At 42.4% G+C, this 26,430-nt stretch overlaps 1 protein-coding gene across 1 annotated transcript in view; it reads left to right on the top strand.

Moving 5' to 3' along the window:
- The window catches only part of LOC135507565 (mucin-5AC-like), a 28,651-nt gene extending 6,909 nt beyond the window's left edge, over positions 1-21,742 (top strand). Inside the window, exons 8-10 of the mRNA XM_064927083.1 lie at positions 4,262-4,480; positions 5,547-5,638; positions 20,132-21,742. Of these exons, the coding sequence (XP_064783155.1) occupies positions 4,262-4,480; positions 5,547-5,599 (272 nt within the window). The 3' untranslated portion in view covers positions 5,600-5,638; positions 20,132-21,742. The remainder of the gene's footprint in view (positions 1-4,261; positions 4,481-5,546; positions 5,639-20,131) is intronic.
- The last annotated feature ends 4,688 nt before the right edge of the window (positions 21,743-26,430 follow it).

The raw sequence follows: 26,430 nt of genomic DNA, 5'->3' as shown, positions 1-26,430 counted from the left end.
GCTCTTTCTAAAAGAGATACAAGTCAAACAAATGAAACCATGATTTGGAGAGGTGTGAATTCCACTGTTGTAAAAGCATACTGCTGCCCCATGCCTGTAAAGTCAGTCTGTTAAAAAAAGATAGACAACTGTCACAAGGACTGGGTTTGAGATGGACGCAATGGAAAGGATCTGATGTGTATGAAGCAGAGTAATAAGAACAGTGGAACTCCTTTTAGAATTAATTACACACGCACACAGCAAACGCACTCAAACACAAAGACACACAGATACACAATTAGACATGGTCTCTATTTCTTAACCTCTCTGTGGTCTTTACGGGTGCCAAGATCCTTGCACTGCAGTCCGTCTCCTTTACTAGAGGTGTGGAGAGAAAGCCCTTTGGAAATGTTTTGGTTGTTGTCAGTCCTTTATGTATTTGTGTTCCTTTTCATGGTTTGGCTTGACCAAAATGTCCTACATGTCCGTCAGCTGATCGATTTGGTCGACTTCCACTTTGTAGGATTGTTTTTCGGTGCCATGATGTAAGGGTTAGATTGTGTTACTACATATTCGGTATGATGTTGTAAGAACCTCTTGAACCTCAGAAAAAGGGGAAACTTTGCTATTCTCGTTTTCAAGAGTTCTCTGCTTGTGGAAGTACACACACACACACACACACACACACACACACACACACACACACACACACACACACACACACACACACACACACACACACACACACACACACACACACACACACACACACACACACACACACACTCTACTGGTCAAAGGTTTTAGAACACCTACTAATTCAAGGGTTTTTCTTTTCTTTTTATTATTTTCTTCATTGTTGAATAATAGTGAGACATCAGCACGATGAAATAACACACAGAGAATCATGTAGTAACCAAACAAGTGTTAAACAAATCAAAATATATTTTAGATTCTTCAAAGTAGCCACCCTTTGCCTTGATGACAGCTTTGCACACTCTTGGCATTCTCTCAACCAGCTTTACCTGGAATGCTTTTCCAACAGTCTTGAAGGAGTTCCCACATATGTTCAGCACTTGTTGGCTGCTTTTCCTTGAACCTGGCGGTCCAACTCATCCCAAACCATCTCAATTGGGGTGAGGCCAGGTCATCTGATGCAGCACTCCATCATTCTCCTTCTTGGTCAAATAGCCCTTACACAGCCTGGAGGTGTGTTGGGTCATTGTCCTGTTGAAAAACAAATGATAGTCCCACTAAGCACAAACCAGATGGGATTGGCATATAGCTGCAGAACGCTGTGGTAGCCTTGTTGGTCAAGTGTGCCATGACTTCTACATAAATTACTGGCAGTGTCACCAGCAAAGCACCCCCACACCATCACACCTCCTCTTCCATGCTTCATGGTGGGAACTACACATGTAGAGATCATCCGTTCACCTACTCTGCGTCTCACAAAGACACAGCAGTTAGAACCAAAAATTGCACGTGGATTCATCAGACCAAAGGACAGATTTCCACTGGTGTAATGCGCATTGCTTGTGTTTCTTGGCCCATGCAAGTCTCTTCTTCTTATTGATGTCCTTTTAGTAGTGTTTTTTTCTCCTCTGAACACTTGATTTTGAGATGTGTCTGTTACTTGAACTCTGAGGCATTTATTTGGGATGAAATTTCTGAGGCTGGTAACTCTAATGAACTTACCCTCAACAGCAGAGGTAACTCTGGGTCTTCCTTTCCTGTGGCGGTCCTCATGAGAACCCGTTTCATCGTAGCGCTTGATGGTTTTTGCGACTGCACTTGAAGAAACGTTCAAACTTCTTGACATTTTCCGCATTGACTGACCTTAATGTCTTAAAGTAATGATGGACTGTCGTTTCTCTTTGCTTGTTTGAGCTGTTCTTGTCATAACATGGATTTGGTCTTTAACCAAATAGGGCTATTTTCTGTATACCACCCTTACCTTGTCACAACACAACTGATTGGCTCAAATGCATTAAGAAGGAAAGAAATTCCACAAATAAACTTTTAAGAAGGTACACCTGTTAATTGAAATGCATTCCAGGTGACTACCCCATGAAGCTGGTTGAGAGAATGCCAAGAGTGTGCAAAGCTGTCATCAAGGCAAAGGGCTACTTTGAAGAATCTCAAATATATAAATAATAAACAAATCAAAATACATATAACAATTTTTTGGGGATACTACATGATTCCATATGTGTTATTTCATAGTTTCAATGTCTCCACTATTATTCTACAATGTAGAAAATAGTAAAAAAATAAAGAAAAATACTTGATTGAGTAGGTGTGTCCAAACCTTTGACTGGTACTGTATATATTTGTAACCATATTTTACAAACTATGAAAACCCCTAACATTATCATTAATCCTTGCGAGCATGCAAAGCAATGCCTTGGCCTCTAATTAGTCCGCCACTCTCAACTTGTATCTTTGCCTGTCACTCTCTCATTCCTAGCTTTGGCTCCAGCTGTGAGGGATGACTTGAAACGACCTTAATCTCTACCAACTGCTCCGGCGACCGACCTTGACACTTTATTTTCTCAATTATGGAGTCTGGACCCAGAGACTGATTTAGCTCTCATCAAGGCTAGATCTCACTCTCCATTCCCACATTCCCTTGGACAGTAAATTAGCGTGTTGGTTTTGAGTGAGTCGGGGGCCTGGAAGAAACTAACCTATTGACGGGGATTCATTTTAGCAACCAGCCACTGAGTTCCTTTTCAGGACATTTTGGGGGTTAAAAATGTATTCCCGTTCAAAATCCTATTTTCCTAAACCTAACCTTAACCCCAATCCCGAAACCTAACCCTTAAGCCAAAAATAGGATTTTAACAAATTCAGGACATGAAAAGGACATTGTGGTCCTGATAAAGTAGGAAAACATGTACACACACAGTAGCCAGAGGTGTCACGCCCGCTCCCCCTCCCCCTCTCTGGCGCTCGAGGGTGCCAAGCTACCCATCATTACGCACACCTGTCACCATAGTTACGGACATCAGCGCTTCATTGGACTCACCTGGACTCCATCAATTTATTGATTGCCTCCTCTATATCTATCTATTCAATCAAATTTCAATCAAATGTATTTATAAAGCCCTTCTTACATCAGCTGATGTCACAAAGTGCTGTACAGAAACCCAGCCTAAAACCCCAAACAGCAAGCAATGCAGGTGTAGAAGCACGGTGGTTAGGAAAAACTCCCTAGAAAGGCCAGAACCTAGGAAGAAACCTAGAGAGGAACCAGACCATGAGGGGTGACCAGTCCTCTTCTGGCTGTGCCGGGTGGAGATTATAACAGAACATGGCCAAAATGTTCAAATGTTCATCGATGACCAGCAGGGTCAAATAATAATAATCACAGTGGTTGTAGAGGGTGCAACAGGTCAGCACCTCAGGAGTAAATGTCAGTTGGCTTTTCATAGCCGATCATTCAGAGTATCTTGCTGTCGCTAAAGAGTTGAAAACAACAGGTCTGGGACAGGTAGAACGTCCGGTGAACAGGTCAGGGTTCCATAGCCGCCGTTTGATCCCTGTGTCAGCAATAGTGTTTTGTTTCCCTTGTCCAGACGCTGTCCGTGTTTTGTTTAATGTCTGTTATCTATTAAATATTCACTTCCTGTACTTGCTTCTGGTCTCCAAGCGTCTGTCCTCACAAGAGGTAGCAATGGTGCTTAACAAATAGCGGTTTACAGATCTGAATAATGCTGCAGATATGTCCAGAACAGCAGTGGTGTTACCCCCCCCCCCCAGCCTCGTAGCAACCTTGTCTCCACCATCCCCCTCAGTCCCCCCCCATCACCTTGGGTAAGATAATGACGAGGCGGCCATACTTTCCCACAGCTCTTAACCAACTGTCTTGCTGCTCTCCCAGCAAGGCCTAGTCAGTGATCAGGACCTCATTAGGCGACCAACCAGAGGCCTGGGCCTGGATCAGCTGGTTCAGTAGAGGAAAAATCCCCCAACAGTCAAAGTGAGCAGAAACATTCTTGTAGGAACAGAAAGAGAAACACTGCCGGCCAGGAGACTCAGATAGGAAATGCTATCATTATAGTAATGCTTAGGGGTAATGACAAAGCACCGTCTTGCAGTGCAAGGTAAATATGCCTTTCTTAGCCGGAATTTGGGTGAACATGTGTTAAATACAGGTATATGCATTAATGGGTGTGTTGAAATGTGCTGTGGCAAGCTCTTCAGAGATATTGTGTGTATAATTTGACTATAATATGTTAAGACACTGACATGATTAAACTTGGTACTCACTTTGCAGCAGATAGTGAGAAAATCTCTGACTACCCACCGCCTGCCAGCCCTGTGGACAAACCTGATGATGGGGCCCCTGGAGATGTGGCCCCTGAGGCCCCAGTGGGGGAGACTGATGACGAGAACACTGTCTCCAATAAGACCTCAGTGGAGTCAGTGGAGGCCAACGAGAGCAACAACAACAACACCAGCATCACCGCCAGGATCGCTTCAACAACTCCAAGAGGTTGGTATAGTTCAATATCTGCTACAACCACTGTGTGTATGTGTGTCTTTCTGACGGCTTGGGGTAAAGAAGACACATTTCCGTTGAACATTTGTATACATCTTCTTCTAACGACGTGGTATCTATGTCTATTGATGCCGTTAATTGAATATTGTTCCTCGCCGTTGAAAAAAAGTGTCCAAAAACAAATCACATCTCTCTTTTCGCTTCTTTGCGTCATTTGAAAACACAACGAGACAGATTGGTTTATCCACTTCCTCTTTCTCTGTAATTGACTCAGGGATACAATGTTGAACAGAAGTGTTCTACTATGCCTTGAACATTCCTCTCCTGGGGAGAATGTAATTAACACAGCATGGTGATAGCACCACAACTCCCAGACTATGTCCATATCTCAGTGTGAAGGATTCTTCTATAATTGGGTGGTGAAGACTGAACCAACAACTCAACACGACAGTTAGTTCAAGCTGTCGTTTTCTAAAGCAACATTCAGTTTGGCTCTAATAGCGGTGGTGCCTGAGTCCGTTTTGAATGTCTGGTCAAAACCGATGGAAAGCATCACTATATGGTCAAGCCACGGCAAGTGAAAGGCAGTGGTTAACAGCAGCAGATGTGTGTGTTTGACCCTTCCCCTTTACTAAGACATGTCGCAGAGCTCAAACCAAGAGAGAGAACGCCAGTTGTCCTTTCAGCCATTCAGCGGTCCAAAAATGCACGGAACATTTGTAAACCGTGGCTGTAGGGTCACTCGTAAGGATGGCTGTAGGATTCAATTGTTTAGTCCCACTACTGTCAGATGGTTCTACAGTATATGATTCAGAACACATGTTCTACCATCGCATCAGTATTGAATGTTCTACTTTGGCAGGGATCCTGACTGTAGGTCTGCTGCCATTACTCAATCCTTCAGTAACCATTAGCAGGTGAAATGTAGCCATAGATCGAGGGTTAAAACTCCCCACGGGCATCACTTCATCTATGCCCTGTCTCCTCATTATTTTGTTAGTCTCACACACACTTTTTCTCTCTCTCACACTTTCTCTCTCTCTCTCACGCACTTTCTCAGGACGGACCATGACCAGCAGCTTCTCTGAGGTTCCTCTGGACAACCCGGCCTAAAAGAGATCCTCCTTTATCTGCAGCCCCTTCACAACCACGGTAAGCCCCCATCGGACCCCCAACCTCCCCCCTGCAGCTGCTGAACTACTTCCCCAGCTCAGGTGTTAGTAAACGGATCAGCCCCCCCCCCACCAGCCAGGTCAGCAGGCCGCAAACGACTTCTGCTGGAAGTGCCAGATATGTTACTGAACCGGTCTCCCTGAATTAACATTGCAGTATAAATAGGACGTCATAACCACCAATCTACCGGTACCACTGGTTATCTATCAGTCTGCATTAGATTATGGGTTCCCATCTTCCTAAGTCTTCTTGACGAGGCTAATCCACATTGATATATATATATATATTCCTTGAAGGGATGTTTGTGGTTGTTGATGCATCTGGACTGAACTCTCCATTGACGGTCATAAGATATTGCAGCATATATCAAAGTTGAATTTCTTGTGTAGGGAGGATTTATATAGGCTCCAGGTTGAGTGAGAGGGACACATGAAGGCGTATTTTATAACTTATTTAACTTAGCCTCTACAAGACCAAGTCATACAGTTAGAAGGAAATGACCACAACTTGCACATCAAATATCTTTCACAATCTACCAAACAGCTCCCAACCCTCTTCAAGATCTCCTTGCCCACTTGCCGCTAAACAATGCATTTCCGATTTCCACTCATACTCTCTCATACAGTTGTTCTGCTCATAACTCTGCCTCTTATCTCATTTCGATCAGGCACTCCAGCTAGATTTGTCAGACAGACTCCAGCAGCTTGGGTCGTCTCAGACAGTCAGTTAGCCAGTCAGTCAGTCAGTCAGTCAGACAGGAAGTTATAACTACAGCCCCCTGCACCTGTGTCTCTCATCTCTCTGAAGCCTGCCGCCACTTCAGTGCTGCAGCCCAGGGCCTGGACCCTGAAGACCTGAGGAATCCATCCCACTCTTAACGACCGATGACAGGCCCAGATCTTAAACCCGCCGCCGAGACGCAACGTGTTAACAGTCACAGGTTGCGTCCCATTTCACAAAAACGCAGACCCCCAGAAATCCCTGTTATCTCACGTCCATCAGGGGTTGTCAGTCCTTCACTTTTTCTCACCTCTCTCTTCCTCCCCTCTTTCTCTATCGCTCAGTCAGTCGTTTTGCTTGGCCTGCTTTTTTGGGTGACCCTTAAGATGACGTGTAGTATTGACATTTCCTCATATAATATAGTAGAATCACATAATTTAGAAAGATGTCTAGAGGTCTCATAAAACTACATTTACAGCAGAATGAATTAGGTCTCATAACTACATTTACAGCAGAATGAATTAGGTCTCATAAAACTACATTTACAGCCGGATGAATTAGGTCTCATAAAACTACATTTACAGCAGAATGAATTAGGTCTCATAACTACATTTACAGCAGAATGAATTAGGTCTCATAACTACATTTACAGCAGAATGAATTAGGTCTCATAAAACTACATTTACAGCAGAATGAATTAGGTCTCATAAAACTACATTTACAGCAGAATGAATTAGGTCTCATAAAACTACATTTACAGCAGAATGAATTAGGTCTCATAACTACATTTACAGCAGAATAAATTAGGTCTCATAACTACATTTACAGCAGAATGAATTAGGTCTCATAAAACTACATTTACAGCAGAATGAATTTGGTCTCATAAAACTACATTTACAGCAGAATGAATTAGGTCATGTAGGAGAGTGCAATTAGAAGAGAAGGCTACTGCCGAGCACCACTGACAAACCTGTCCTTTTTGGGTATTTAGGAAAGGCTGGATAAGAAGTATGGAGATTTGTAAGGCAGCCCCCCCCCCGTTGCTCCATCCCGGTGGGAAGAATAGTCAGGGTTCCCCCTTTTTCTCCCTCCCTCCCTCTTTCTTTCTTTTTTCTTTCTCTCGCTCTCCCCCCTCCAGGATGGTTTGAGCAGGAGATTTAGAATGAGGTATGCAGGTATGCATGTGTACACTATGCATGAACACTAATATGCACAGTGTAACCATAGTCATTCTTAAAGATGACTGACATGTCTCCAATCTCCGTCTTTAAGGTAGGGGAAAACGTGAGAGAAAGTCTTGCTCGCTTCAAGTAAGGTGGCTATGCTGTGGCTGTGTATATAATTACAATCATTGCCTTCAGACTGCCATAATTAGTTCATTAGAGGATTGGATAATTGGTCCAGACAGAGCCACTCTCTGAAGAAATTACTACCTTGGTTCAGAGTATTTTACAGTACACAAGGCCCCATGCACCTCACTGTCCTAGGATCCATTTCATGTGATTTATTTACATATGTATTTAACAGAATCGTTGGAGACAGAGTTGACCATGTAGATGGAGAATAACTAACCATAGATAATATATGACGACGTTAATAATCCTACGTGTGTAATGTAGCAAAATACAGCTGTTAAAATAACATGTTTTATGCTAGTTTCCTATGTCACAGTCGTATATTATCACATATACACACCGTTTAACATTTTAGTTCCTGGAGATTCTGGTTCATAATTGCTCCTATACCATTGCCTTCCAGAACTTTCGTTTGACTTACACAAACAGTGAGAGCTGAGTCTACCAGGGATACCTTCTAGCAGCAGGTTATTGATATGGTTTAGAGTTTCACACTGGGGGACTGGTATTGGATCACGGCAACTACAGTGGCATTATTTATATTACGGCAATGGAAAGCAAGTATGCCCACTGATAGGCTTGGTAGTTACACTCATAGGATAAAGGGTTCCAAATGTGTTATTTGGCTGTCCCCATAGGAGAACCCTTTTGAGTTCTATGTAAAAACCCTTTGTGGAAACATTCTACATGGAACACGAAAGGGTTCTTCAAAGGGTTCTCCTATGGCACGTGTCAAACTCATTCCACGGAGGGCCGAGGATTTTCGCTCCTCCTTTGTACTGAATTGATGAATTAATGTCAACCTGGTTGTCTAGGTCTTAATTGAAAGGAAAAACCAGCAGACACTAGGCCCTCCATGGAATGAGTTTGACACCCCTGTCCTATATGGGGACAGCCGAAGAACCCTTTTAGGTTCTAGATAGCACCTTTTTTTCTAAGAGTGCAGCCTATTATTCTCACTGTTGAATTGTAGTTATTATTAACTCTATATTCTCAATACAGTGGAAAAGACAATGGATGATACAGCTGCTTCAGTTGTGGATTTCACATTTAGCATGAGGAGAAAATGCCCTTCTTGGAAGGCAAGCTGGGCCTTGCTCATAAACAATAACAAAAGTTGTCTATTTTGTGCTTTACATGCAAAGAAAACAGACTGAATCGACCTTAAAGGAGACATAAAAAGGAAAGAAAGAGAAAAGCAAGAAACAACCAGTCCTTTCTTCCTTCCACTTGTTTTAGGTAGTGATGAGTAAGCTGGAAAGCCTGCACTTGAAAGGTCTCTTGTCTCCCCCATCCAGGGGAGATAATAGACATGACCTGACAGCTCATGAAACAGCATAATTAGCTGGTTAGGCCGGCTGTGTTATTTTCCAATCGGGTTTGCTTTCATGCCGTCAGCTCACAGGGGTTATCATAAATTTGACTGGAATAGACCGTCGGTCCAGAGAGAGAGACGAGAAAATGTAGACAAGCCTAGCTAGTAATTAGTGTGGGCTATTTTATTGTTCGAGAGGGGATTTCGTTCGATGTGATTGGACACACAGGTTCAAAGACAGGGCAAGGCTGTGTAGAGACTCAGAGGTCAAGGGTCAGATTATATCTCATGTGTTTATGAACAGATCTACTAACTTTGCTTAGATATATTTGTCATTCATCGTCTCCAAAATAAATATTTTTCTAGTTTATGTAGTGGCAATGCTGTCCCCAGAAATAAAAAAGAAACCAGACCTCCATTTTGGGGTTTGAGACCACCGTTTTGGACGTCCCAATGGCTCTATGGCAGTGTGAGAGGGGGCATGGGCTCAGTAATAACAGTGGCTGGGTGCTGCTGGGTGGTGTTTCCTGCATGTGTGGGTTTTGATGTGGTGATGGAGATGACAGGGCTCTGTCATGTCACCTGACTGGCTTGATGTTTTATCACAGGGAGGGACTAGTGGCAAGGCAGGCTGGAAAGGCCCCTTACACACACACACACACACACACACACACACACACACACACACACACACACACACACACACACACACACACACACACACACACACACACACACACACAGGACAGAAACAGCTGGTGTCAGCTGATCCCAAATCTGCCTCTTGTGTCCTGCGCAACACAACAATGTTAGCCCACTAAGCTAAAAGCCTAAGCATTCGTTTGGGGAGCTAACACAAGTCTTCAGGCCTCAGGCAGTTACTCATCAGACAAGCTTGATTCCCCAAACCATTACATAAGCAGTGTACTCTCTGCCCTGGCTCACCAACTGAGTTAGACATTGTGCAGGGCTCCACACTGAGAATCATTCAACAATAGACCAGCTCAGGTTGTGTAATATGACAACAGCTGCATGTATCTACAGACTGATATCTATAATGTTATATTAGATTAATATTAGGTCGTATTGTGTGGCTCACATAGCACAAGTAGTCCTCTACTCTGACAATTACCTAGTTAATACAGTATATAGCCATGAGATGAAACACTTATTGGGTTTGAATCAGATTAAAACACACGTTTGTGTTGGTGGCTGACTGCTGCCTAAGACCGATGTTTGAAGGTGGAGAGCAGGGAGTCAGGTTTCAGTGTTGATGGTACTTAACGTGTTGATGGTACTTAATGGCGTCTCTGGCGTCTAGTTTTTTTAATGTGATACTGTTATATACAGCCTCTGGATGTTACTGTTAGCCACTGTTGTTCAAAACACATTTCTTAGATCATGAAAAGCATGCATCTGGTTTGACATGAGTTCCTGACCTGATGTCAACTTGTAATCCCTAAATTCCATTACTGACTGAAAGACCACGTAATGAGCATCTTCATAGTCATTGTTTATCACACAACACTGTCAAATGACACCCCACATCTCATTTTGTAAAGCCATTACCCTCAACATTTCGTAAACCCCTTCTTTAATCCCTTGTGCCCTACTTATTTAAACCAGCGCTACACAGAAGGTCTTGAATTGCCTCCCTGTCTCCGGGTTTCTACTCAGCCAGTGTGTTGAGAGATGCAGAGTAAAGGTTCCTTTTGATGCTCAGATAAAGAGTTAAAGGCCTTCAGACACGCCCTATTCTGGCTGGGTTCCGCAAACACTCTCTCTCTCTCTCTCTCTCTCTCTCTCTCTCTCTCTCACACACACACATACACATACACATACACACACGTACACACACGTACACACACGTACACACACACACACACACACACACACACACACACACACACACACACACACACACACACACACACACACACACACACACACACACACACACACAAACTGGCCTGGGTCCCCTCCTACATTGAAGTCACTGGAGGCTCATAGTAATGGCTGGAATGGAGTCATTGGAATGGTATAAACCACATGGAAACCACGTGTTTGATACCATACCATTGTCTCCATTACAGCCATTATTTTTGAGCCGTCCTCCCCTCAGCAGCCTCCACTGTTTGATGTTGCTGTGCTGCAACCATCACAGATGGTTGATTTCTCTGTAAATCCTCACACCTTGTTTGTTTGCCTCTATTTGTAGTGCTGATCCAGGACGGATTGTAGCGGGATAGGTCTAGCAGTGGATCTATTGACATATACAGGACCAGACACACCTACTCATTCAAGGATTTTTCTTTATTTTTACTATTTTATACATTGTAGAATAATAGTGAAGACATCAAAACTATTAAATAATACATATGGAATCATGTAGTAATCAAAAAAGTGTTAAACAAATCCAAATGTATTTTACATTTGAGATTCTTCAAAGTAGCCACCCTTTGCCTTGATGACAGCTTTGCACACTCTTGGCATTCTCTCAACCAGCTTCATGAGGTAGTCACCTGGAATGCATTTCAATTAACAGGTGTGCCTTGTTAATTTGTGGAATTTCTTCTTAATGCGTTTGAGCCAATCAGTTGTGTTGTGACAAGGTATGGGGTGGTATACAGATGTAGACCTATTTGGTTAAAAAACACAAGTCCATATTATGGCAAGAACCGCTCAAATAAGCAAAGAGAAACGACAGTCCATTACTTTAAGACATGAAGGTCAGTCAACCCAGAACATTTCAGTCACAAAAACCATCAAGCGCTATGATGAAACTGGCTCTCATGAGGACCGCCACAGGAAAAGAAGATCCAGAGAACCTCTGCTGCAGAGGATAAGTTCATTAGTTACCAGCCTCAGAAATTGCAGCCCAAATAAATGCTCCACAGAGTTCAAGTAAAAGACACATCTCAACATCAACTGTTGAGAGGAGGCTCCTTGAGTCAGGCCTTCGTGGTCGAATTTTTGCAAAGAAACCACTTCTAAAGGACACCAAGAAGAAGAAGAGATTTGCTTGGGCCAAGAAACACGAGCAATGTCTCACCATCAATCTACACACAATATCCCATAATGACAAAGCTAAAATAGGTTTTAAGAAATGTTTGCAAAAAAATTCAAATAACTGAAATATCATATTTTACATAAGTATGCAGACCCTTTACTCTGTACTTTGTTGAAGCATCTTTGGCAGCGATTACAGCCTCATGTCTTCTTGGGTATGACGCAACAAGCGTCGCACATCTGTATTTGGGGAGTTTCTCCCATTCTTCTCTGCAGATCCTCTCAAGCTCTGTCAGGTTGAATGGGGAGCATTGCTGCACAGCTATTTTCAGTCTCTCCAGAGATGTTTGATCCGTTTGAAGTTTGGGCTTTGGCTGGGCCACTCAACGATCTTCAGAGACATGTCCTGAAGCCATTCTTGCGTTGTCTTGGCAGTGTGCCAAGGGTTGTTGTCTTGTTGGACGGTGAACCTTCGCCCCAGTCTGCGGTCCGGAGTGCTCTGGTGCAGGTTTTCATGAAGGATCTCTCTGTTATTTGCTTCGTTCATCTTTCCCTCGATCCTGACTAGTCTCACAGTCATGCTGCTGATAAACATCTCTACAGCATGATGCTGCCACCACCATGCTTCACCGTAGGGATGGTGCCAGGTTTCTTCTAGACGTGACGCTTGGCATTCAGGCCAAAGAGGTCAATCTTGGTTTCATCAAATCTTCATCGAATCTTGTTTCTCATGGTCTGAGAGTCCTTTAGGTGCCTTTTGGCAAACTCCAAGTGGGCTGTCATGTATGTGCCTTTTACAGAGGAGTAGCTTCCTTCTGGCCACTCTACCATAAAGGCCTGATTGGGGAAGTGCTGCAGAGATGGTTGCCCATCTGGAAGTTACTCCCATCTCCATAGAGGAACTCTGGAGTTCAGAGTTACCATAGGGTTATTGGCCACCTCCCTAAACAAGGCCCTTCTCCCCCGGTTGCTCTGTTTGGCCAGGTGGCCAGCTCTAGGAAGAGTCTTGGTGGTACCTTTCCCCAGATCTCTGCCTCGACACAATCCTGTCTCAGAGCTCTACGGACAATTCCTTCTACCTCATGGCTTTTGCTCTGACGTGCACTGTCAGCTAGTGGGACCTTATATAGACAGGTGTCCAAATCATGTCCTATCAATTGAGTTTACTATAGGTAGACTCAAATGAAGTTGTAGAAATATCTCAAGGATAATCAATGGAAACAGGATGCACCTGAGCAAAGTTTTGAGTCTCATAGAAAAGGGTCTGAATACTTATGTAAATAAATTATTTTCCTAATACATTTCTAAAACCTGTTTTCGCTTTATGGGGTATTGTGTGTAGATTGATGAGGGGAAAAAATGCAATCCATTTTAGGATAAGGCTGTAACGTAACAAATGTGGAACAAGTTAAGGGGTCTGAATGCTTTTCGAATGCACTGTTTATTCAATCTTTGACACTCTTACTGACAGTTGTGGCTGCTTTGTGTGATGTATTGTTGTCTCTACCTTCTTAGCCTTTGTGCTGTTGTCTGTGCCACTAATGTTTGTACCATGTTTTGTGCTGCTTCCATGTTGAGTTGCTACCATGCTGTGTTGTTGTCTTAGGTTTCTCTTTATGTAGGGCTGTGTTTTCTCTCTTGTCGTGATGTGTGTTTTGTCCTATATTTTTAAAATATTTTTTATCCCAGCCCTTGTCCCCACAGGAGGACTTTTGCCTTCTGGTGGGCCATCATTGTAAATAAGATTTTGTTCTTAACTGACTTGCCTAGTTTAATAAAGGTTAAATAAATAAATAAATATTCCACGTGGGAGTATATTCACTTTTGGTTGGTCGGCTGAAAAACAGAAACACTTCCTACAACTGCAACCCAGCTGTCGTTTCCTTTGGCTTTAGTGGTCAGGCATGTTTCGGACGATCTAAATGTGTTTAGAATGCAAGAGGGTAAATTTACCAGGGGGCCACTTACAGGTGCTAATTAATCTATTATAAACATTTGGCTAACCCAAGGCTTCCTGTTAGCTTTGCATCTGTCATGACCTGGTCGTAGCCCTTTGCCCTTTTCCTGTTTTTTAAATTTATTTTAAATCTTTTTTAAATGTTTTTTTTTACCAACACTCAGTGAAACCATTAGTATATTTAACCATTACTATATTTAAACGTTAGGATGCAGCCCTGCCTCACAGTACCGTACACAGCTTCTGGTGTGGGTGGAATGTAGCTAATGTAGCTAGCTAGCTGCTCGCTATTGAAACACTATCCTTTTCTGTGGCAGAGGTCAGAGCATCCTGGGTGTCAAATTCATCTTGTGAAAAATACAATAACTGAGTGAAAAAGACATTTGCTAGTTCAGCCAGTTGATTTAGTGGCAGTTGTTTGCTGTAACAACCCTAAGTATACAAGTCAATCAAAGACAAAATTCAGATAAACCCTTAGCTAGTTTAGATACCGTTTGGCTCATTGACTATTATGGATCTCCACCAATGTTAACCTTGACAAATGGGGTTAAGTCAAACAGATGCTTGAGAGCTATCTATAACCTATAACTCCAACCTCCTTCTCCAACCACTGTCTCTCTCTCTCTCTCTCTCTCTCTCTCTCTCTCTCTCTCTCTCTCTCTCTCTCGCTGTGTTTGAATTATAGCTTAGCTGTTTTATCATGTACTTACACCACACTCATATAGTCGCCTAAAATATAGCCTTCCGTTGCTATCAAACTCTTGTTGCGTAGTAAGCTGATTAGCCTTGTTCATTAGCTTTCTATAGAATACAAGGGAGTATAATTGAGACATTGATTTGAGTATCTATTGCTAGCCCTGGTCCGTGATATTTTTACACACTATACTGTGCCTCTCTTTATGAAAGGAAGTGTCTCTCCTTTATGTGACCTGAAACCATGCCCCAACCCATTAGTCATATCGGCAGTGCGTTTACCACTGCTATCTGGTCCAGAGATCAGTCAGATCTAGTTTGTATAATACCACACACATCTCACGTGTTCACTTCCTGAACTTGTCTCCACATCACAAAACCGCTAGGTGGGGTCGGTCCAACTTCCTGCTTGGGTTCCTTAACCTTCAGTGACCCTTTGCGGTGGGAGCTAAGTGAAAAGGTCAGAGGTCTGCAGAACCTAATTAAAGGGTATACGCTGACCACAAGGAGGAGAGTGATGTCCTCCCTGTGTCCTAGGAGACACACCCACATTCTTTAGTGGTCACTGAGACATGCCCATGCAGAGGTTGAGCTAGAGGGAATTGTCCTCAAGGAACATCTAGACCTGCACACACTTAAAGCTGCAATATGTAACTGTTTGGGGGACCCAACAAAATTCACATAGAAATGTGTCATTCTCAACTCTAAAAAGTGGTAGATATGTTCTAGGTGCATTATTTCTATACTCCCGTTCTTACCTTTCGTAGTTGCGAATTTTACTTTCTGTTTCATACACCAGCTTCAAACAGCAACATCTTTTTGGGTATTTTCATAAGATATTTCACAGTGGTTTAGATGGTACATTGTTTCTCTACACTATACATTTCCTGTTTGGTCACATAAACTAAAATTAGGCAAACTATTAGAATTTTAGCAACCAGGAAATGGCAGAGCGATTTCTGCATATTGCACCTATAAACATACAGATGCCACACACACACACACACACACACACACACACACACACACACACACACACACACACACACACACACACACACACACACACACACACACACACACACACACACACACACACACACACACACACACACACACACACACACACACACGCTCACTTTTACAATTTCACTGTTCCCCATACCCTCTACCTAACCCATTATTGATGGATGTCAGAGAACGGTGATCTCTGACCTTTTTTGAGTGTTTATATTTTAGACTCTTCCCAAGAGTTCCACCGGAGCTGTCACATTTTCCCTTCTCTCTCTTGTATTCCCACCATGCTAGCAGACCGCTGGTTGCCAAGTGCTGTGAGACACACACCATTATTGACTTCGCTTTAGGAGCTAAATAATAATAATAATAATAATACCGGTCTGTCAACAAAGGAAAGCAGACGATAGAATGGCAATGGCAATAAAATGATATGGCTATAAGTTTGATATGCTACATGGAAATGGTATTTACACCTTGGTAGCATAGCTTGTCCGAGGTCACCCAGGTTCCATAGCTCTCTAAATAGTGTCCCATTGTTCGACACAGGTTTTTCCCGAATAGCACCTATCTTCATCGCATTGTGTGTGTGATCTGGTAGCATGCTATGATGTGATGCCCACCTTGCCCAGACACTATTCCTAGAGATAGAGGCTACTACTCTATTCTATTCTATTATTGCATCTGGATGTTCCATTGAGCTTTACAAAGGAGACCAGGCCAAAGGGCAGTCTATTGCAAAGGTAGGAAATTAATTTGAGACAGTTTGCAACAGGAAATGTGGATTATAATTCATCTACATTTTTGTAGGGGTAATTACATATTTCGTAAGGGAAAATCAAGTCTGAAATTTCATTGTGGAATTACTTAGCCTTTTTGAACCTCAAATAGTCCACAAGTTTTAAATGTCCTGCATTGCAGGAAAGTTCTCCTGCAACAGGGTGATCAAATTAAGATCCTACATCTGTACCTATACTCTGTAGTTGAAATCCGGTATCCTAGACGAACAATGAAGGACAATAATCCAGTCATTGAACAAAACCCTTACAGTTCCTCTGACCAACACCATCTGTCACTTCCAGTTGTTTTACAAACAGTCAGTGCTTTGAGTACCTACTAAGAGTTCAGAAAATCATTTGTGGTTGAGTTGGGAGGTGCAGTTAGTCGAACGTCTCTAGTAGTCTGCAGAACTAATGTTAGGCTTTGTTTACTGAACAGAATTCCCCTGGGGCAGGATTATCCAGATAATCTCCGGGGAATTGAGTCCGCCTGCCAAATGCCGGATTAGGGAAGTGGCCGATCCTTTCAGCTCCTCTAGAGCCCCTGGGCTCAGTTTTTGAAAAGTTATCTACCCGGATTTTGGCAATCGGATACGATTTAAATTAATAGAACGGGTGTTCCCAATTCAAGTCAATAATTACTCTGTTCTATTCATTCTATTTCTATGCAGTTAATCCTATCCGATAGGCGAAATCCAGATAGATAACTGGGCTCTGGTGATGTCTTCTCCACACTCATTCACAAATACTGTCACCTTTCTATGTACAAAGCAATAAGTACTGTGGATGGATTTAGTCTTAGTTCCTGACATGGTATTTCTATTCTCATGAGCCATAACCAAATCTCTACATCAGTCAAGAGAGAATATGGTATTTCCAACTATCTTACTATCTCTGGATGGACTGACGTCATAGTACCAAACCAGTCATCGTTCTGATCTCATTGACAGTCCCCATGTGGTCAGATTTTGTCCTGGAGGCACACTGTTTGGAAGGAGCAGCAGCCATCACAGCTTAATGTCCATCCCCATAATGCAATACTATCTGTGACTTCAATAGTATGTAAGGGATAGACCTGTCACCATCCTCTGCTTGTTGTATTTTCTGCCGGTGTCCCCATCCAACAAAATTGGTTGTTTTAGCATTCCTGTCCACTCCTCCTGGGTCGAACCTACTCTCCAGGCCTCTGGGCCTACTGTGATCAGAGACTTGGTGAAAGATGGACATTCACCTGCTGGTATCGCCTCAAGCATCAGCTCCAACCTCCAACATTCCTTCCTCAGGCCCAAACTGACGAGTCACACCACGGCTTAATATGCCTGTGTCTTTCAGTGTGTTTGTCATCGCAGTTGGGGGACCTTTCTCCCCACTCTCCAGGTGTAAGAACAGTTTACTTTAAATGAACGCTTTAGGTATGTTACACTGCGGCCATTATTGCTACATTTTGATGTGTGTTTATGGTTTTAAAATTGGAGAATGTTTGATAGTGAAATGTTACTAGTTGAGAAATAGTAATGAAAGTTGACGCAGGGCTGTGCATATTCATGACTATGATGAATTTGGCTTTTGTTGTTGTTAATGTAATGCACTATGTTTATATTGCACATAAACCTATTAGAAGAAACACTGTACCTTTAAATGAACTTGCGGTCGTGTTCTTCCTCAGCAAGCTTTCCCATTGATATTAACAACTGCATACTAAATATGTAGTGAATCGCTGCATTGCTTTGACCTAAAAGATATTACGATTACATACATTACATTACATTTAAGTCATTTAGCAGACGCTCTTATCCAGAGCGACTTACAAATTAGCTATTAAACCTTTCAGCACTTAACCTTTCAGTTGTTAATCTGTCAGATCAAACAGGTTTTGCTGTTTTTACATGCCCATACTAATAGGTAGGTAATTAGCTTAGACACATGCATTGCTCTTTCATTCAAAGTGTTTCCAAAAACATCTTTATGGAAACGTCTTCTGACGAAATGGACAATTACAGTTCTATTGTATTCTACCATGCAGTGTAGGAATATTGACTGCGTGGAACAGGTAGTTTAGAGGAGACCGTTGTGATGACGAGTGGACGTTTCCAAAAGGCCAGATCTGCTTTACTGCACGCTGTAAAAGCCCAGGGGAGAGGGAAAGAGCAGTGATAAATTGTAATGTTTGAAACTTTCCCTCTGTGATGTCATAAAGCAATGATAAAACAGGTCAGTTTAGGACAGAAAGGATTTCGGATTTCACTTAGTTTCCACCTGTTGTTTTTAGAGGGGGGTAAAGTTTAAGGTAGTAAACAGGTTTATGCAGGTTGTAGGTAATGAGACTGAAAACCGGTTGAGGTTTTGGTCTATTACTATCCCTTAACAAAATGATAGGTGGAATCTTACCTCCGCTGCAGTTCAAAGACATGACTCATAGGCCTTACGACAATGTGAGCAATCTAATCAATTGTAATCACTACTTTTGTAAGCCAGCATTTGAGCTCTAGTTCAGAGACCAGATTGAGGAGGTGGTAGTCTCTCGCTGGACTCAGGTCAGCCTTAGTAGCATTTCCCCCAGAGTCACTAAATCCCCAGTGGAATGTCAAGCCTTTCAGTGACTAGGTTTCTCCTTCACTATAGTAACTGCCTAACTGGGGGTTCTCTCCACACAGATCCCTATCTGTTCCTATATGGCTCAACTTTAGCTCAGTTTAGCCCAGCCACTTTACAGAGCTGTGCGAGAGCTCACCTGTCCTGCAATATGCAATCAGACCCTTAGTAATCACATAAGCTCTGCAATATGCAATCAGCCTCTTATTAATCACATAAAGCTGTTCTCTGTTACCTGGTCTCCTTTTTATTGCATGCATTTGAGATTACCGGGGGATCACATTTGAAAGTGCAACGGCAGGATATAAGAGCTGTGAGGATGAGACACTCCTACAGCATGGTCGGTTTTCATTGATTTGGTCATGTGCTATAGACTGCACACCATCCATATCCAATGAACACCTGTGAGCTACCTTCAAATCTTATTTGGGTATGTAGGAGTTTTATGTATGAAATCTGTACACTCAGCTATTTGTCAATCTAAAAGTTAATCTAGTCTAAGTCATCAATGGCTTTTTAAGGAGTTGTACCACCTCAACTCCACGGTCTTCACACCTAGGGGGCATACACCGGTTGAAGACTCCATAAAAGGGTCATCATAAATCAATTCAATAGAGGTTATTTTTTTCTTCCCATGTCCGGAATCCTGTCCCGCAAACAGATGTTTCAGCACAGGTGTCAAAGGTCAAAGGCCACGTAAACATGGTCAAAGCAGAAGGCACGGCAGGGGGTTACAGTTGACGAGAGCCAGGATAGTGGTGTCACAGAATGACTAAGGCCACAACTATCCAGGAAAATTCAGCCAGGTAGAAATATAGATGGAGAAAACTGAGGAGAAAGTTAAAAAGCCCTGAAAGGTGGCTCAGTTGGATCTCCCCATCGTGACGCTCCATCGATTACAAAGCAGGATTAGCAAAGGTTGAAGCTTAGTGCTTTTCAGATGAATAACTGTTCTGCACAACAAAATGAATCATTTGAATCGTATGTGACCCACTGACTTCATGCTGAATTCCACATTGTTTTCTTTGTGTTCTTTAGACTGAAGAAAAAACGTGAAGTAAAAGGTCAATTCATCGGAAACGCCTGAAAACAAAGTATTTCTTTCAATTCATATTATATAGGCTAGTTGATTAAGTTGATGTTTTCTCTGTCTATAAACAATTTAACTATTGTTGTCTTTTATATCTCAGGAATGGAAATGCTAAGTTAAATTTTACAAATGCTATGTTTATATTCTGTTACTTTTATTATACTGTATTTCTGTTATCGTAGCCTTTGAAGTTAATACGCCTAATTTTGATTCATTCATTTAAATTCTAAACATATGCCCTGCGTCACAGGGTCCATGTCTCTTGTGTGTGTGTATATAGTATAGATAGGAATTATGTCTTTAGGGAAGAGTAGCAGTGTCAGAATGTGTTCATGTTGTTATTCTGATTTACTTAGGATTTATACCATGGCATTGTTGAATACTGATTTCTGATTGGCTTGAAGGGCATTCTAGAAAGCTGACTTATTTATTTACATAAACTCTTATGAAGTCATATGAAATATGAGGTCATGTATGAACTTAAAATTGTTAACATCTCTGTTTCCAAGATACATTTTTGGGGAGATCAGTTTCAAATCTTTATGCAGATTTTTCACATTCCCCCTCAAGCTATATTGTCAATTAATTTGTCTTTTTGAAAAAAACGGCAATACTTCCATCGTCATGTTCTGTACATTTTATTGGCATGGATTTGATTACATCCTTTTTGGCTGTTTTTGATGTAAGTAGCTAGATAAATGTAGTGAATGTGTCACAATATGTCTGTTATTGGGCGATCTAAATCCTACTCAGTGTGAAGCTTGTGTTTTATTCATGTTCTTCAAATTCCCCTCGTGTCATCTGGGCCTCGTTCAGGAGCCAAACGTTGTGGAAACCCGTCAGATAGAAATGTCCTGATTAGAGCTGACGTGATTCCTGATTCCGCATCTCACAGAGGCATGTCTATTCTGCAAAATACATTTCTGAATGTTTCACAATGTTGAGCCCTGCTAAATGCAGCCCTGGTCCACAACATACAGTGAACTGGACCCTGCTATTGCGAGGCCACCTGTTAATACCCTCATGAATTAGAAACCAGGCTATCAAGCCAATCCACTGCATCTCCATCCAAGACGACATCCGAAAAGGCTTATGGGTGGATTGCTCTGGATGATGCTAATAGCAGCAGATATGCTATAATTTACACGTAGTAAAACACAACAACTAAAAGGAGAGGAAAGGGAGGCCAGGGCTAGATACAGTCCAAGCCAAGAAGATAGCAGTGTTGGTTCGTGATCCAGGGGAAATGAAAGTGATACTGTGATATAGCCTAGCTATGACGGATAGGAAAGAAACAGCTGGGAGAGATGGGATACAGGACAGACCTCCAAACTGTTTCCTTTACAGGACAGCATATCCTCTTTCTACACACTCATTCACAAACATCCCAATGTAGTGTGTGAATTTATACTTCCTTTTTTCATGCATCAAGTCTGAAATCTTGACACAAATAAAATGTAAAAAGCAGAAGTAGTCCAGAAGACGTTTCCATAAATAATGCTCTATCTAGAACACCTGTTTCTCTTGTTTGTACATTTTAATAAATCTATCAAAACACATCTGCAGCATCTAGTTGTGGTTTTTCTAAAAGTGTGGAGACAGCACTCCCTTCTCTCAGATTTTTCAAGAGGGAAAAAAACATTTCAAGGAACCTTTTTAAAATAGCTGTCATTGTAACAAGGTGTCCCTAGTCTCAAACATGTCATTCTTCTTGCTGACCGGCCAACTGTCCAGCATCCCGCCTCCGGTCCAGCCGGTCATGTTATGGTAAGCGTAAACATTGGCTACAGGTGCGAATGCGTTCGCTTCAAAGTGACAGCGTTAAAAGACAGGAATTCCCTGACACTGTGCCACACATTCCTGGGACCGCAGTGCAGCACTCCCTCAAGTCTCTAGCAGGGCTCTTTTAGCTGGACTGGCGTTCAATAGCTAGCTCATCATCACCGCTAATTAGACCTTGAATATAGCCGTGGAACATGGATCGACCAGGACATTGTGTTCGTAGACTATCTAGCACTCCATCTAAACTCCTCCAGGGTGAACTCCTTCGGGCCATGTGCCATCTCACACTGCTGGAGGTGTAGTTATTCCCTGACAATGCACAGTCTTGTGCATTTACACTTACTTATGACTATCGTGATCATACATACTTTTTAAAGTCTTATGTAAATGTAGTTATTGTACCACCCATCTAGTGCCTAGTGTTTGGGCCTGTTCCAGGTGCTATATGAAGCTTGTCTCCAGGGCTTCTGTCCTGTTCTGCCTAGTGACAACGCCAGGTGATAACACCAATCCCTACAGCCAGCGGACCAATCGGGTGTTTTTTTACATCTTAATCCACCATTAAGAGCTGAAATGCTGCATCGGGCCTTGTGGTGAGTTTGTGACGGCAGGAGAGGCACTGGAATGCAGGCTCATACCCTTCAAACCTGACCACAGTCATTGGGGCCTCGCGCCAACCAGCTAAAGGAGGCAGAATACTACCCTCCTCCTCCCATCCTCTCCCTGAACTGAACTGGATCCAAATGTATTCGGATCCTTCTTGGTATCCCCTATTTATACGCTGTTTATTTTTACAGGAGGGCCAGATGATTCGGATGCTTGCCTCAAAGGGTGAAAGCAAAGAGAAAGGGGTTATGGTGGACCCTCATTCTGGGTGCTATTCTGAGGATGTGGAGGGGGGCTTATCAGAGGTGATCAGGGCAAGAAGGTGGCCACTAGAACTTCTCCCTGTTCAGGATCTGGTATATTGGACCTTCTAAACATACACTACATGACCAAGAGTATGTGGACACCTGCTCGTTCAAACATCTCATTCCAAAATCATGGGCATTAATATGGAGTTGGTCCCTCCTTTGCTGCTATAACAGCCTCCACTCTTCTTGGAAGGCTTTCCACTAGATGTTGGAACATTACTGCGGGGACTTGCTTCCATTCAGCCACAAGCATTAGTGAGGTCGGCCGTTGATGTTGGGCGATTAGGCCTGGCTCACAGTCGGCGTTCCAAAGGTGGTTGATGGGATTGAGGTCAGGGCTCTGTACAGGCCAGTCAAGTTCTTTCACACCAATCTCGACTAACCATTTCTGTATGGACCTCTGTTTGCGAAAGTGGGCATTGTCATGCTGAAACAGGAAAGGAGTTTCTCCAAACTGTTGCCACAAAGTTGGAAGCACAAAATGGTCTAGAATGTCATTGTATTCTGTAGCGTTAAGATTTCCCTTCACTGGAACTAAGGGGTCTAGCCCAAACCATGAAAAACAGCCCAGTACCATTATTCCTCATCCACCAAACTTTACAGTTGGCACTATGCATTGGGGCAGATAGCATTCTCCTGGCATCCGCCAAACCCCGATTCATCCGTCGGACTGCCAGATGGTGAAGCGTGATTCATCACTAGAGAAAGCGTTTCCACTGCTCCAGAGTCTAATGGCAACAAGCTTTACATCACTCCAGCCAATGTTTGGCATTGCACATGGTGATCTTAGGGTTGTGTGCGGATGCTCTCCTATGGAAATCCATTTCATGAAGCTCCAGACAAACAGTTTTTGTGCTGACGATGCTTCCAGAGTGAGTTTGGAACTCGGTAGTGAGTGTTGCAACCGAGGACAGATGATTTTTACACACTTCTGCACTCGGCAGTCCCGTTCTGTGAGGTTGTGTGGCCTACCACTTCGCGGTTGAGTCGTTGTTGCTCCTAGAGGTTTCCACTTCACAATAACAGCACTTACCGTTGACAGGGGCATCTCTAGCAGGGCTGAAATTTGACGAACTGACTGGAAAGGTGGCATCCTATGATGGTGTCACATTGAAAGTCATTGAGCTCTTCAGTAAGACCGTTTTACTGCCAGTGTTTGTTTATGCATATAGCATGACTGTGTGCTCGATTTTATACACCTGTCAGCAACGGATGTCTGAAATAGCCATATCCACTAATTTGAAGGAGTGTCCAAGTTACTGGTTCAAAATAGCAGATTTGGACACTGATAAGCATTTAAATTGGACGCAGTCGCTGTACAGTAACATGATGTACATGACGTCAGAGATCAAGGTCTCCACTTCACAGTTCAGTATTGGTTTTGACTAACAGCGGTTCTGAATTTGAACACCGCACGCAACAACAACAAAATTGTGCAACATCTTTTTGTTGTCTGAGTGAGGGAAATGCTGTAAATAAAGAGGACTCTGTGTATTTTGAAAGACGAGGTGATTAGGATTATAATAAATATACCGCCTTGATGTCATACAAGCCAAACACCAGTTAGTCCAAATGTGTACTTCACACTTCAATGTCATAAAACTCATGTCTTATACAGTGTCAACGTTTATGATCACTAAGCTTGATGTACAGTTACAAGATGACATGGTGTCATACCCTGGGTTGTTCTGAACAGAATGAGCTCGTTTCTACATCTATTGATGCTATCTGCGTTTTCTGCGAAAAAGGTGAAAATCTTACTCACTTACTCAATCTGTGATATTTTTGGGAAAACCTTGCTGAATACTTATTTACTGTTTTGAACACCCATGTTTTTAACAAGAAGGATATAATATGTTACTATTGCAATGATATTCTTGTTGCCAAATACTTTATACACAAACAAAAATGACAAATATTTTTGATTGAATTTAATCATCTTGTTCAGACATTATTCATAGTGAATAAGAAAGAATAACATCTTACTGAATCATTATAATGCCATTTTTTTCAGTGAATACGATTGTACTTTAATATTTTATTTTTGAATATATTTTTTGTATGTATTTAGTATTTTCTTGTTTATACCTGTGTTTTGTTTTTGTTAGACATGTTTGATGTAGTTGTAAGATGTTGATCATTTTGTATAATAATCAAAAAATATATATGAGCCTGTTTGTCATATTGTGAAGAAATTTGGCTTGGAACAAGCATCCGAATGCACTCGTGACTATTCTATGCACACCAAAATGACAATCTGCTTCTCTGAATTTCCTGGTTTCCACTGTAAGATCGTACGCATGGCTTACCAAGAAAAACTTCCGAGAGGACTCATCCAAGATAGAAAAGGAGTTGGAGCACTCAGCAACAGAAAAGACAGACACTGCATTTTGTAACTTAGCTAGCCATGTTGGCAGTAGTGGACACTTTCAAATGATGCTTGTCTGACCACATGTTGATTCATAATGGACCTTTTTTGAAACGTGTAAACAACAGTAATTGTGTGATGCTGGGAATACAGGGCAATGTTCAACAAGTCTGCTTGCTCTAGTTCCTCAACAGCAGCTAGGAGAGCTGAATAAAGCACCTTATAGGTAAAGTCCTAAAAGGGCATCGACATTACTTTGGAGAGAGAGGTGTGGCCACCTGGGGAAAGAAACCAGTTCGTCCTCTCACTCAAACACTTTTTTCCCTCCTTTTTTTTGTCTTATGTTGTACCTACCCTAAATGTCCCAGGAATATTCTTATCATGTTACTGAATGTATCCACAGTTTTTTCAGATTTCCTTATCAACAAATGCGGGGAAAGGTGCAGTAAATGTAAAATGCACATAACATCAACACTGTAATGTTTGAATTCAGTCTTGTGTCAGATTGACGGTTTTGTCCTCGCCTTTTAGTCTGATAATGTTCTCAATCTCCAAACTGTTCATTTTGATTTGCTACTGTGGTTATTCGTACACTTTCCATATTTCTTCTGTAAGAAACATTTTCATTTCGCCCGATCCATATAGGCCAATTCCCACGAGTGTAAGCCATTACAGTAACTTTATACCTGACAGAATGGGGACAGCATGGACAAGTGGGCTAGTCTGGTCCTTCAACGACACAGTACAGTGCAATGTAACATTCCTATGTAATATACTGTAACTGTGGCAGACAGCGTCCGGCAGGGTGCATGGCTTTTGCCTGGACAGCAGCTGAAGCCCCAGCTCTGCTATATAGGACACTCCATCCACAACTAAGAAAACATTCCACCCCACTGCAACTGTACTGTCCCCTTCCCTCTTCCCCCAAGATGCAGGGTTTGACCCTCGTGTAGCCTACAGTTCCAGGTTTTCCACTAGAAGTGCCAGGGCCCATAGGTTCACTGAAGTAGGATTTTCTATGACAAGATCCAAGTATGAGGTGACTGAAAGTAGTGTGAAGTTGTCAGGACCCGGTTTGAACCTGGGTCTCCGGAGTGAGAAACAGTCACTTAACCAACTGAGCCACGAATAGTCAGCAGAACCCAGAAGATGAGGCAGACACAGCAGTACTTAAGACGGTGTA

The sequence above is a fragment of the Oncorhynchus masou genome, chromosome 21 (assembly GCF_036934945.1).
Source record: "Oncorhynchus masou masou isolate Uvic2021 chromosome 21, UVic_Omas_1.1, whole genome shotgun sequence".
NCBI classification, from domain to species: Eukaryota; Metazoa; Chordata; class Actinopteri; order Salmoniformes; family Salmonidae; genus Oncorhynchus; species Oncorhynchus masou.
This window is presented reverse-complemented; position numbering and strand designations above follow the sequence as displayed.